Source organism: Saccopteryx bilineata, chromosome 2 (genome assembly GCF_036850765.1).
Source record: "Saccopteryx bilineata isolate mSacBil1 chromosome 2, mSacBil1_pri_phased_curated, whole genome shotgun sequence".
Classification (NCBI taxonomy): domain Eukaryota; kingdom Metazoa; phylum Chordata; class Mammalia; order Chiroptera; family Emballonuridae; genus Saccopteryx; species Saccopteryx bilineata.
The window spans coordinates 35034649-35047652 of NC_089491.1; the positions used below are offsets into that span (position 1 = coordinate 35034649).

Here is a 13004-nt window from a genome sequence, read left to right on the forward strand (position 1 = left end):
TGTTGCAGCCCCTTAGTTGTTTATTGATTGCTTTCTCCTATTTGTCTTAACCATGGGGCTCTAAATGAGCCAGTGACCCCTTGCTTAAACCAGTGACCTTATGTTGTAAAGTACCCAATCCACAATTGCGCAGGTTTTTGTAGAGACACCACGTCCCGATAAAATTTGAAAAGTTTTATTAAAGGAGGAAATTTATGAAATATGCCAGCCGCATATATCTTACACGGGGCAGCAGTCCCAAATTGTGTGTCTCATTAATATTCTAGAGGCTGGTTATATACCCTTAATTATACATGGGCGGGGGGAAAGCATGACATCACGACCTTTGTCTTTACCTACACAGGTTTGGGAAAAGGATGAAGGAGAGGGGACATAATTCATTAGCAAGTTCATAACATCTGTTAGGATCCACAAAAAATGTTTCTCCATATTAAAACTTACAAGGTAACACAATAGTAAAAGTGTCACTCCATACATTAAAAGACATTCCTACATCTTCCAGTGTTCACCTGCCATTCCTTTTTTCAGAGAGAGAGATATATATATACATTAACTACACGCTTTCAGGAGGGGAGGGGTAATTTCCATGGGGACAAATGCCTGCAAACGGCTCATCAAATAAGAAAAGGTTTAATTTAATCTTTTCTTTTCCTGTACCTGGCTAGCTATTCACTTGCTTCCCTACAGGTGTGGGGGGAGGTCAGAGAATCCAACTCTCCTTCACCTCTGCATTTACAATACAGTGCTATCGGCCATCCTAGTTTTGAAGCTAATCACACAAGCATAGAAATCACACTTAGAAAATCTTTCTGCATACCTAGCTCAAATTAATAAAATGTTCTTTAAGCTTCCTAAAATATTAATATTAATTCTGTAACTTTTTTTTTTATTTTAATTCTGTAACTTTTAATACCTTACGACACTTGGGCTCAAGCCAGCAACTATGGGTCATGTCTATGAACTTGTGCTCAAGTCAGCGACCCTGAGCTCAAGCTGATTAGCCCACACTCAAGTCAGCAACCTTGAGGTTTTGAACCTGGGTCCTCAGTGTCCCAGGTCAATGCTCTATCCACTGTACCACCGCCTGGTCAGGCTCCACAATCTTTTATTTTGTCAGAGACAGAGAGTCAGAGAGAGGGACAGATAGAGACAGACTGGGAGAGAGATGAGAAGCATCAATTCTTTGTTGTGGCACCTTAGTTGTTTATTGATTGCTTTCTCAATGTGCCCTGACTAGGGGGCTACAGCAGAGCGAGTGACCCCTTGCTCAAGCCAGCGACCTTGAGCTTCAAGCCAGCTACCTTTGGGCTTAACCTAGTGACCATGGGGTCAAGTCTATGAGCCCATGCTCAAGCCAGCCACCTCGGGGCTTTGTTTTTTTATTTTTCTATTTTTCTGTAGTTGGAAACGGGGAGGCAGTCAGACAGACTCCCGCATGCGCCCAACTGGGATCCACCCGGCATGCCCACCAGGGGTGATGCTTTGCCCATCTGGGGCGTTGCTCTGTTGCAACCAGAGCCATTCCAGTGCCTGAGGCAGAGGCCATAGAGCCATCCCCAGTGCCCAGGCCACTTTGCTCCAATGGAGCCTTGGCTGCGGGAGGGGAAGAGAGAGACAAAGAGGAAGGAGAGGGGGAGGGGTGGAGAAGCAGATGGGCGCTTCTCCTGTGTGCCCTGGCTGGGAATCGAACCCGGGACTCCTGCACGCCAGGCCGACCTCTACCACTGAGCCAACCGGCCAGGGTCAACCTTGGGATTTTGAACCTGGGTCCTCCATGTCCCAGACCAGCAGTCTATCTACTGTGCCACCACCTGGTCAGGTGAGGCTCCATAACCTTAATCTTTTAAGACAGTGACATTTTTTTAAGAAGTGTCTTCCATTCCCCCACCCTGATTTTTTAGAAATGTTTTCCTTTTGGGGCTTTTCTGCTTTGCCCTGATGGTACAAGATTCAGGTTGTGCTTTTCAGGAATAGTACATGAATGTTGTCTTTCTCGAGCATCACGTCTGGAGCCACATGATGTCTGTCTTCAGTTGTGATGTTAATAACATTTTTTATTTGATAAGCAAAACCTTGCAAAGATTCTGCTTCTCCTTATCATTTCCCCCTAGAATTTAGCATCTATCCATGGCTGATTCTTGCTTGAACCAGTCTTGAGTATGATGATTGAAAAAAAAAAAATTAGCTTCCACACACTCTGCATTTAAACAGTTAGAAGCCAGCATTCTACAGCATCCTTTCCCCCATTTGTTCCTTATTGGTTTGGAGCCATGACTTCCTGTTATCAGTTCATTACTGTCCTTAATTATTTTGCTGCTGAAATTGTCTCAGATTTGGGCCAACAGGAGTATTTTGAGACTAGCTCTTGAGTCCTTTTGACAGGTCTTCATCAGTTGTTGAGCACTCCTGTTTTCTACACAAAAACATTTTTTGTTTGCATATATACATATTATATATTAAAACCTTGGAATTCACACCGATAAACCCCATTCAATTCAAAATTTTAGGGTTCAGTTTTTTCCCCTTATTTGTAACTCCCTTCTCTGACAGAAATTTAATTGCCGTTATCCTTAATATAGCTGATTAATGTCCCTGTATGTAACTGATTTCCTATCACTGTGGCGCCTCCTCTGTAAGGAGAGCCTCCTTACCTTTCTGGGCCGCCCCACCCCACCACAGGTGCTTACTTTACTTGCTCCACTTAATAAAGGAAAAGGGCAAAAAAATGTAAAATGCCAGTTTTTCAGTATTTTATTAATTCCTAGCATGTTTTTTCCAGAAATGTAAATATTAAACATATGACCAATTATGGCTAGTAAGCTATATTTTTGTAGTTAAGTATTCTTTTAGTGTTGATAATTTTCTTCTCTTCCTAAATTCACATAATGCTCAGATTAGGCAAAGGTTAGGTTAGCTTAGCAGTGATGGGATGCAGTCAGATTTGGAGAGATTTTCAGTGGGGCAGTAAAGTGGCCAGGATACCTTACATCAGAGCAAAGTCCTAGTTTATAAACTAAGTGTGCATGTTGAAGCTTGAAAATAACCATCTCAGATGAACTGCTTTCATCCTGGAGGCATGAAAGGCAGCACAGCTCGGTGGTTAAGAACACAGACCTAAGATAAGATAGACTGTGCCTCTGCCATCGACTAGCTGACCTGTGGCACAAGTTAGTACCTTCTCTGTGCTTTACTTTTCTCATCTATGAAATTGAGACGATAGCTGTACTTATTTCAAAGGATCTTGAGGATGGAAGTGCTTAGAGCAGTGCCTGGTATGTTTGCTAATCCTCATGATATATTACAGATTAAAATGGAGTAAAGACAATGTGTGATCTCTTGGTGTACGCTGACTTGATGGGTTGATACAGAAGACAACTGGTGTATTCTCCTTTAGGTTGTACTGCTGTCAAAGACAGGGCTGGACTGGATCGATCATTGTTCAGAATAGAAAAACTGCAAACAATTCCTATTGCTTTTTGTTCATTCGGCTAGAAACTGAGAAGTTATTACCTTGTTAATTTCCAGGGGGTGCTGAGAACAGCTCCATGGCCTCTGCCTCAGGCGCTAGAATGGCTCCAGCCTCAACGGAGCAACGCCCCAGATGGGTAGAGCATCACCCTTTAGTGGGCATGCAGGGTGGATCCCAGTCAGGTGCATGCTGGAGTCTCTCTGCCTCCTTGCTTCTAACTTTGGAAAAATACAAAAAACAAAACAAAACCCCAAACCCAAAAACCACGTTCTAAACATAGGAACAATGGGTTTCCATGCTATTTTTGCTCAGTTTCCCTACCTGCAAAATAAAATGAAGTAAAAACCATGGTTCTTTCTAGCTGTTAATAGTCTATGATTCTTATATTTAGATTATACTTTGCAATAATAATTAGCAGTCTCCCAAAATATTATAGACTAGTTGCATAAACAGTTTTTCTAAGATAGAGTATCGGCACAGTGGCAGAGTTCTTGGCTTTCTTATTTTCTTGTAAGCAAAGCTTGACTTATCTCCCAGCTGACTCCCCTTTCCTGCTGTGGCATCCTGCCTTCAGTTGCTTGAACAAAATCCTGTTCTTTTACTCATCTTCTGACTTTCCCATTTCATACTACTACAACAATGGCATGATTGGTTTCATAGGCCAACCTAGAGATGTAAGTTTGTATAATCAATTTTGAGGAAAGTTAAGGTAAATCATACTAGATTTAAACACATACACAAGCATACACCCCACTTGTCTCCCCACCACTCCTCCACCCCAACCCCCAATCAATGGATTTTAGCTGAATAAAAAACGGGTTTTTTTTCCCTCCTTAGAATTACGGCGTGCAGTAAGAAGCAGTGTATGGAAAAGAGAAGTGGTTGCTCACCAACATGAGTATGGACCGGAAGAAAATTTAGGAGATGATGTGTACCGGAAGATCTGTACAATGTGTGGCCATGAACTGACGTATGAGAAAATGTGACTTTTAGTTAAGTGATCTGTTTTACAGAAGTTTAGGTTTAGATAAAGGAAATTTAGATTGGTCTTGTTCAAAATTCACTCAGGCACTGAGGATGGCTCCTTGGCCTCCCCCTCAGGCACTAGGAGGAACTCAGTTGCTGAGCAATGGAGCAACGCCCCAGATGGGCACAGCATCACCCTCTAGTGGGCTTGCTGGGTGGATCTGTCAGGGTGCATGCGAGAGTCTGCCTCTCTGCCTCCCCTCCTCTCATTGAATAAAAAAAAGAAAAATTCTTATAGATGAATGAAACACTTGTATAAATACTGCTTCATTAATACGTATGCATGTAATGGCTTAACTTAAACCAAGTTTCAGTTGAGGTCCAGCAGGTCTGGTTGTGGACAAAATATTGGGGTTGTGGTCATCTTTTTTTTAATTTATTTTTTTATCTCTTTTAGAATAGGATGGGAGCTGAGTGGTATTGTAGGTTCAATTGTTAGGTGAGAACTAAAGTTGAGAAATAAACCAAGGCAAACCTTAGATTGGGTTAGGAGGATGAGCTTAGTAAAGGCTGGTTGAACTGGATTCTTATCCCAAGAAACAGCAATGGTGGTAGACCCTGCACTTCAGAATCTGGGTTAGGACTGCTAGACTATTTGTCTCCAAATCAGGGGGAAGAAACTACTGCTGGACAAGTCCTGACTAACCAGAGGAATAAACATTGACTTGTGGGAGTCTGATCATTTTCTCTATCTCTAGAGTTTACTATAGGTCTTAATATTAGTTGCTAGCTAGCTGTTTATCGTAACTTGCTAACATTTACTGAGCACTTACATGCCAGGTAAGCAGTATGCTAAGTGCCTTACATGTACTCTGACTTAATCCTGGCAGGCAAGACTGCTTGCTTCTGTGGTTATTTAGCACTTAGAAAGGAAATGATAACCTAAAACCAGACATCATGCCAGACCTCTGGATCGTTTAGCTAGTTAAAATTTCCCTGATTATCTGAAAAGGATTACAAGGTAGTTACAGTTACTAAGAGGATTTGATCCCAGGTATTTGATTACAGGGCTTATGTAATATATATATATATATTTTTACAAAAACGAATTCAAGTTAAGATAAACTGGATATTTTAAAGTTATTCTTTGATAAAACTTTTATCCTACTGCTACAAATACAATAGGAAGTTTATACACTTCCATTTTTCTTTCTCGATCAATTCTTGGAGCTTATGCTCAAAGAAAGGCAAAAGTCAAAACAAGTCAAACCCAAAGAGGTTTGAGACTAAATTATTCTTTATATATGTAGTCGATACAGAAATGTTTAATATATTTTTGTGTTGATTTCCTTTACATGCTATGCTCCATATCAGAGTAGAAATTGATTCTGGTTTGTTTTGGGTTTTTTTATTTTTTTGTATTTTTCCGAAGCTGGAAATGGGGAGGTAGTCAGAGAGACTCCCGCATGCAACCGATCAGGATCCACACGCCCACCAGGGGGCGATGCTCTGCCCATCTGGGACGTCACTCTCTTGCAACCAGAGCCATTCTAGCACCTGAGGCAGAGGCCACAGAGCCATCCTTAGCGCCTGGGAAAACTTTTGCTCCAGTGGAGCCTTGGCTGCAGGAGGAGAAGAGAGAGACGGAGAGGGAGGAGAGGGGAAGGGGTGGAGCAGATGGGCGCTTCTCCTGTGTGCCCTGGCCAGGAATCAAACCCGGGACTCCTGCGACACTCTACCACTGAGCCAACGGGCCAGGGTAGAAAATTGATTCTGAACCAGCAGCAAGACCTTCCTGGAACTATAAAAACAAAACAAAACTTCCAGTTTGAGCTCACTGCCAACAGAAACTAGGGCAGGGGTTGGGAACCTTTTTGGCTGAGAGCCATGAACGCCACTTTTTTTTTTGTATTTTTCTGAAGCTGCAAACGGGGATAGACAGTCAGACAGACTCCCGCATGCGCCCGACCGGGATCCACCCGGCACGCCCACCAGGGGCGATGCTCTGCCCCTCGGGGGGTCGCTCTGCCGCGACCAGGGCCACTCTAGCGCCTCGGGCAGAGGTCAAGGAGCCATCCCCAGCGCCTGGGCCATCTTTGCTCCAATGGAGCCTCGCTGCAGGAGGGGAAGAGAGAGACAGAGAGGAAGGAGGGGGGGGGGGTGGAGAAGCAAATGGGCGCTTCTCCTATGTGCCCTGGCCGGGAATCGAACCCGGGTCCCCCGCACGCCAGGCCGACGCTCTACCGCTGAGCCAACCGGCCAGGGCCTGAACGCCACATATTTTAAAATGTAATTCCATGAGAGCCATACAATATGTTTAACATTAAATACAAGTAAATGTGCATTTTATGTAAGAACAACACTTTTAAAGTACAATAAGTCTCTGAATTCTTTTTAATAACATTGTTATGCTGTTGCTAACCAATGATGAATAAAGTACTTCTTACCATTAATGCGACTTCTGGTGCTGCATGGTTTTGCTGATGGCTTTGTAGTCTGGTTGATACCTGGTGAGGTTAAGCTTCATGCAGGCATTGAGACCCTCCATCCGTTAAACGTGATCGTAGGTTGGTCTTAACATTCTTTAGATGTGAGAAAGACTGCTCACATGCATACGTAGAGCCAAACATTGTCAGTACAGCAGTACTCACACTGCAGTGTGTGGTATGCGACAGGAAGTGCATTCCAAGTTTTGACAATCAGCTGGTTCGCGGGTTGAAGTTTTTTTATTTCTCCCCACTTGTGTTTGCTCGCCAACTCTGCTTGCTGTCGTGCAAGTCTTTCCAAATCTTCATTCTGTGACTTGAACTTATTCCATGAGAGCCATACAATAGAGGCCTACATGTCTGAGGCCTTCAGGTCAGCAGCTTGTAGTTCAAAATCTCTGATGGAGACACTGGGGATGTAACTCAGGTGGGTGCTGTCCACTGCACACTCATGTGGATGGGTGATGAACTTAAAAAGATGAGTGCGCTCATGAAATTCTCTAAAGCACACTTTGAATGACTGCAGATTAGATGTGAAGCCCGCTAGCTGCTAGAGATCAAGATGTTGAGCAGGGTCACTTGCTGTGCATTAATCTTTAAACTCTCCCAGTTTTAAAAGTGTAGTAAACTACCTGTTTCAATGTCCACAATGAAGAGTTCCAGCTTGTTTTCAAATGCAAAAACACTGCTTGTTGAAGGGATAAGACTGTATTTCCAATGCCTTGCATTTTCACATTGAGCTGGTTCAGATGTTCAGTCATGTCCATGAGATAGTAGAACTTCAGGAGCCACTCAGCATTAGCTAACTCAGGATGTTCAATGTTTTTCATTTCAAGAAAAGTCCAGATTTCACTCAGACAAGCTACGAAATGGCTGAGCACCTTCCCTCTTGACAACCAATGCACATTGCTGTGCAGAAGCAGACCAGGATAATTATTCTCAATTTCATCCAGCAGTGTTTTAAACTGGCGATCTTTTAAAGCTCGGGCAACAATAAAGTTGACCACCTGAATGACCAGCGACATCACCTCACCAAGCTGCTTACCACACATCTGAGCACAAAGCGCCTCCTGATGTAGGATGCAGTGAAAACTTAGGATGGGTCTCTTTTCATGTTCACGAAGCGCTATGAATCCTGTTTTTCCCCACCACGCACGGAGCACCATCAGTACACACCAAAATAAGTTTATCCATCGGTAGATTTTTTTTCTTTAGTGAACTCTGTGAAAGACTTGAATAAATCCTCCCCTCTTGTCTCTTTCATAGGCAAAACAGCAACTTTCCTCACATAGTGTATCACCGACAGCATACCTTGCAATCACACTGAACTGGGATAAATGGCTTACATCTGTTGACTCATCCAAAGCGAGAAAAGAATGGTGCTGCATTTATGTCCTTCACTTGTGTTGCCTCAATTTGATTTGCCATCATGATGGTAAGATCGTGAACAGTTCTTGCCGACAGAGGCAAGTCTTTTATTCGTTTGATATCTTGTCTTTATCTGAAAAGTCATCAAAAAGTTCATTGGCAACACGAAGCATGAATGTTTTGGCATACTCCCCATCTGTGAATGGCTTTGTTTCTCACAATTGCTAAAGCACCAGCAAAGCTAGCCGAATTCCAGTCACCTTGTTGGGTCCAAACACAGAGTTGCTGCTGACTAGCTTGTACTCTGCACAGTAACTCTTGACATACTTTCTTCCTGCTGTCCCCCGGTGGATACTTCAATGCAAATGTAGTATGGCGTGTGTTGAAGTGCCGCTTTATATTTGACTGTTTCATTGATGCAATTTTATCACTGCATATTAGACACACTGCAGAACCTGCTCTCTCCACAAAGGTGAATTCCTATCCATTTCTGCTGAAAATTATGATACTACTCATCTTTTTTTTTTAGCCATCTTCTTCATCAAAAGGGTTTCTGCAATTAGGTAGCTGATTACTTGATTAAAAGGAGGGAAGTTTACTTTCTGACCTCACAACGACCCGTGTACATTACACATTATCCAATAAAAATTTGTTGTTGTCCCGGAGGATAGCTGTGATTGGCTCCAGCCACCCACAACCATGAACATGAGCAGTAGGAAATGAATGGATCATAATACATGAGAATGTTTTATATTTTTAACATTTTTTTTTAAATTAAAGATTTGTCTGCGAGCCAGATGCAGCCATCAAGAGCCACATCTGGCTCACAGGCCACATCTGGCTCACGGGCCATAGGTTCCCAACCCCTGAACTAGGGGTTTAGGCTGCTGACAACAGCATTACTACATTAGGAGAGAAGGACCCCTTGAGCCACATGGATTTAGGTTCAAGTTCTACTTACTAGATGTGGACCTTAGGTAAGTTTTTATGTCAGATGGGCATAATTCATCTCTTAGAAAACTGTATGAGGATTAAATGTGGTGCATCTGTAGAATGTGGCATGTAACAGCCACTCACTAATGAGCACATACTGTCTTTAAGACAAATACAGTTACAGATTTGTCTAGCTCAGGTATGGTTCTAATCACTGTTTGCCTTATTAATTTAAGACAGTCCTGACATCCAGATATCAATGACAGCCAGGTCTGCTCTACTCAGGTTGGCAAGTTCTTTAAGTTATACAAATCACTATTAACTAAATATTAATAACTTTTACTTGTCTAAAAGTAAACCAACTTATTTTCATATGAGCTGCTTCCTGAATAATTCCTGGGAGATTTAGAATCAGGCAAAACAAAGTATATGTTCATGTTGACAAAAGCATGGTAAGTGGACTCAGTATAAGTTAATAGAATATTGATATTCTCCCCCCCGCCCCTGTACAATGTACAGTGACATGCTATTCTTTTGTCTGTGTGAGCTTCATTAATGAGAAAAGCGATTGCTAAATATTCACTCTTGTCCTCTTATTCCTTTAAAATTCAGTCTCTAGTCAGTTTTTTCATGTGCTTAGCTATCAGGCTGGGAAAAGGCAGGGCCATTCATATCAGTGCAGTTGTTAGAAGCAACCATAACACATAAAGAAAGGATCCAAGAGAATGGAAATGAAAACCTAGAAATTCTTCTAGAATCTGGATCAAGTGTCATTAGTGAAACTTTGCAATGTAAGGAGGAACAGTATGAACAAAATATTTATATATATTTAGCAAACAACCCGGGTTTTAGTCCTCTTTCTGCTTGTGACTTGCCACACAGCTTTATTCTTGTGAGTACCGTATGTCCCCATGTATAAGACGCACCTTAATTTGGAGGCCTGAAATTTGAAGGAAAAAAATGTATTACATAAAGTTATTGAGCTCAAGTTTTATTCATCATAAAATTCATACAACTCCTCATCACCGTCAAAACTCCCATCCATTAGCTTGTCTTCATCTGTGTCTGATGATGAATCACTGTCTTCATAGATTGCCTCATCCTCAGTTCCATCTCTGGCATTTGAAATGCCACAACCACTGTAGAAGATGCACCTAGTTTTTAGACCCCAAATTTTTCAAAAAGGGGTGCATCTTATACATGGGGAATATGGTAATCGTTTGTCTTAAGTGGTAAGGTATTTAAAAATCCTCGGAAGTCCCACCTTTTCAGTAGAGTATATTCTGTAGCCACTAAATGCATGGTAAACCAAAGAGATTATATGTTAATAAGGAAAGTGCTTAATGTACCAAAACTTATTTTATAAGTTTTAAAAAGACACATGTTGTACAATTGCTCAAAAATACTAGCAGTTGTGGGGTTTTATTGGTAAATTTTCCCTAAGGTTTAATGGAAAGTCGTGAAAATGCTAGAAATTGAAATGTCAGATAATCCCTTAAACTTGTATATTATTTTCCAGTGTACTCTCATTTATTATGTTAATACGCCTCATCACCATACAGGAAACAGGAAACTATTACTTGGACCAGGATCCACAGAAACAAAATCCAAATCTACATTTAATTCCAATCTAGCTACTTCTAGAGGAAATGACCAGGGCCTCAAAGATGATTCCCAAACTGTCTGCACATGAGCACCACCTGGGGAGCCTTAGGAACGTCCAATGGGAGTGCCCTCGCCCACCCAAGACTGTGGTTTTAAGGTGACTAAAGATTCCTAGTTGATTTATATTCAGACAAATTTGGGAACGGCTACTTGAAATAACATTTTTAAAAAATAACCAGTAGCATCTTAAAATTCTAAAGAAAAGTTTTTTGAAGGGAAAATTTCAAATAGAGTTAAGTATACCTTTAGAAAGAAATCATGAGTTTTAAAGTAGAACTGAGATGATAAATCATGAAATACCAAAGTTTAAAAAAATTTTTTTTTGTTTTATTTTAGCCATGTTAGGTTACCCATGAGCTGTGAAAAGCTATGCTACTTGGTAATAATCCCATCGGTTTTATATACTACTTTGTAAGCTTGACCTCTAGTGTTCACATACTTCAAATCAGTTATCTTTTGTGCCTTAAGGAAAAAAAATTATCAGAAAAGTTGTATCTGTCACATATATAATACATCCTATGGTCATCGTCACATTGTCATTGGGAATATTTGCTTTGTAGGGGCAATTACAGTGAATGCATATTCACTGTCCTCCATTTTCTTTAGAAAGTGAAACGATGCTACAGAAAGCAAGCATTCAAACCATCAAAAATAAGACAAATTATTTTGAGATATTAAAAAACAATCTTGACATAAGGGGGGAAATGACCCTTAGGCCTGCAGGGCACAGAACTGCTGGAACACAGCCAGGATGTGAGGGTCTAACTCAGCAGTGAAGAGCAGGTTCTCCAGGGTCACCATGTACTGCTGGATGATCTGGTGATGCTGTGGACACAAAGGGGGATGTTTAGGTCAGGAAAAAGCACCTAAGCAGGTCCTGGACGGTTGGCTCAGCGGTAGAGCGTCGGCCTGGCGTGCAGGGGACCCAGGTTCGATTCCCGGCCAGGGCACATAGGAGAAGCGCCTATTTGCTTCTCCACCCCGCCCCTTCCTCTCTGTCTCTCTCTTCCCCTCCCGCAGCCAAGGCTCCATTGGACCAAGGATGGCCCGGGCGCTGGGGATGGCTCCTTGGTCTCTGCCCCAGGTGCTAGAGTGGCTCTGGTCGCAGCAGAGCGACGCCCTGGAGGGGCAGAGCATTGGCCCCTGGTGGGCGTGCCGGGTGGGTCCCGGTCGGGTGCATGTGGGAGTCTGTCTGACTGTCTCTCCCTGTTTCCAGCTTCAAAAAAAAAAAGGCACCTAAGCAATTCTGCACATCATTCCCCTCAGCAGCCCCACCCACAATGAGGAATGATGGGAAGAGGCATGGGGGGGGGGATGGTTATGCTGATGGGAATGATGGCCCCATAAAGAAAATGTAGAGGGAAATGAGGGGGGAACAGGATGTTGAATAACAAAGAAAAATCTGACCAGCTTCTATGTAAACACAGCTCCTGCTTCAAGGCAGTGACTGCTGCTCCCACTATTAGACTAGGCTAAGCTGGATCTCTCCCCTAATGAGGACAAAACACAAGTATAACTGTAAAAGTAGCCCACCAGGGACTGAACTAGGAAGATTTTTTGTTTTGAAAAGGAAAGGTGGTACATGTTATAAATAGAAATGAATAGCACAACCACTACTGTTACGGTTAAAACCATGGTCCCCGAAATGTAAGAAAAATAATTTTGGAATCTTTTTATTTTTGGTTAGTGTTAAAACAATCTCTTTTCAAAAGATAAAAATTTAATTAGCCAGTGATCTATTAAGTATTTCACATAATAAACTCAAACCTCATTCATCTTTTATCTTTTAAAAATAGCTCATCTGTCCTACTGGAAATCAGACTTGCTGAGCTTACATGGAAAAAAAATGTCTAGGCTCTGGCTGGTTGGCTCAGTGGTAGAGCATCGGCCTGGCGTGCAGGAGTCCTGGGTTTGATTCCCAGCTAGGGCACACAGGAGAAGCGCCCATCTGCTTCTCCACCCCTCCCCCTCTCCTTCCTGTCTCTCTCCTCCCCTCCTGCAGCCAAGGCTCCATTGGAGCAAAAGTTGGCCCGGGCGCTGAGGATGGCTCTATGGCCTCCGCCTCAGGCGCTAGAATGGCTCTGGTTGCAAGGGAGCAACGCCCCAGATGGGCAGAG

At 42.4% G+C, this 13004-nt stretch overlaps 2 protein-coding genes across 4 annotated transcripts in view; one reads left to right on the plus strand and one right to left on the minus strand.

Annotated features, from left to right (window-relative positions):
- The window catches only part of XPA (XPA, DNA damage recognition and repair factor), a 28987-nt gene extending 18379 nt beyond the window's left edge, over nt 1–10608 (plus strand). For both annotated transcript variants that reach the window (XM_066256688.1, XM_066256689.1), the window contains exon 6: nt 4307–10608. In XM_066256688.1, coding sequence (XP_066112785.1) covers nt 4307–4455 — 149 coding nt within the window. In that variant the 3' untranslated portion in view covers nt 4456–10608. The remainder of the gene's footprint in view (nt 1–4306) is intronic.
- Nucleotides 10609–11192: 584 nt separating this feature from the next.
- The window catches only part of NCBP1 (nuclear cap binding protein subunit 1), a 42800-nt gene continuing 40988 nt past the window's right edge, over nt 11193–13004 (minus strand). For both annotated transcript variants that reach the window (XM_066256686.1, XM_066256687.1), the window contains one exon: nt 11193–11712. In XM_066256686.1, coding sequence (XP_066112783.1) covers nt 11599–11712 — 114 coding nt within the window. In that variant the 3' untranslated portion in view covers nt 11193–11598. The remainder of the gene's footprint in view (nt 11713–13004) is intronic.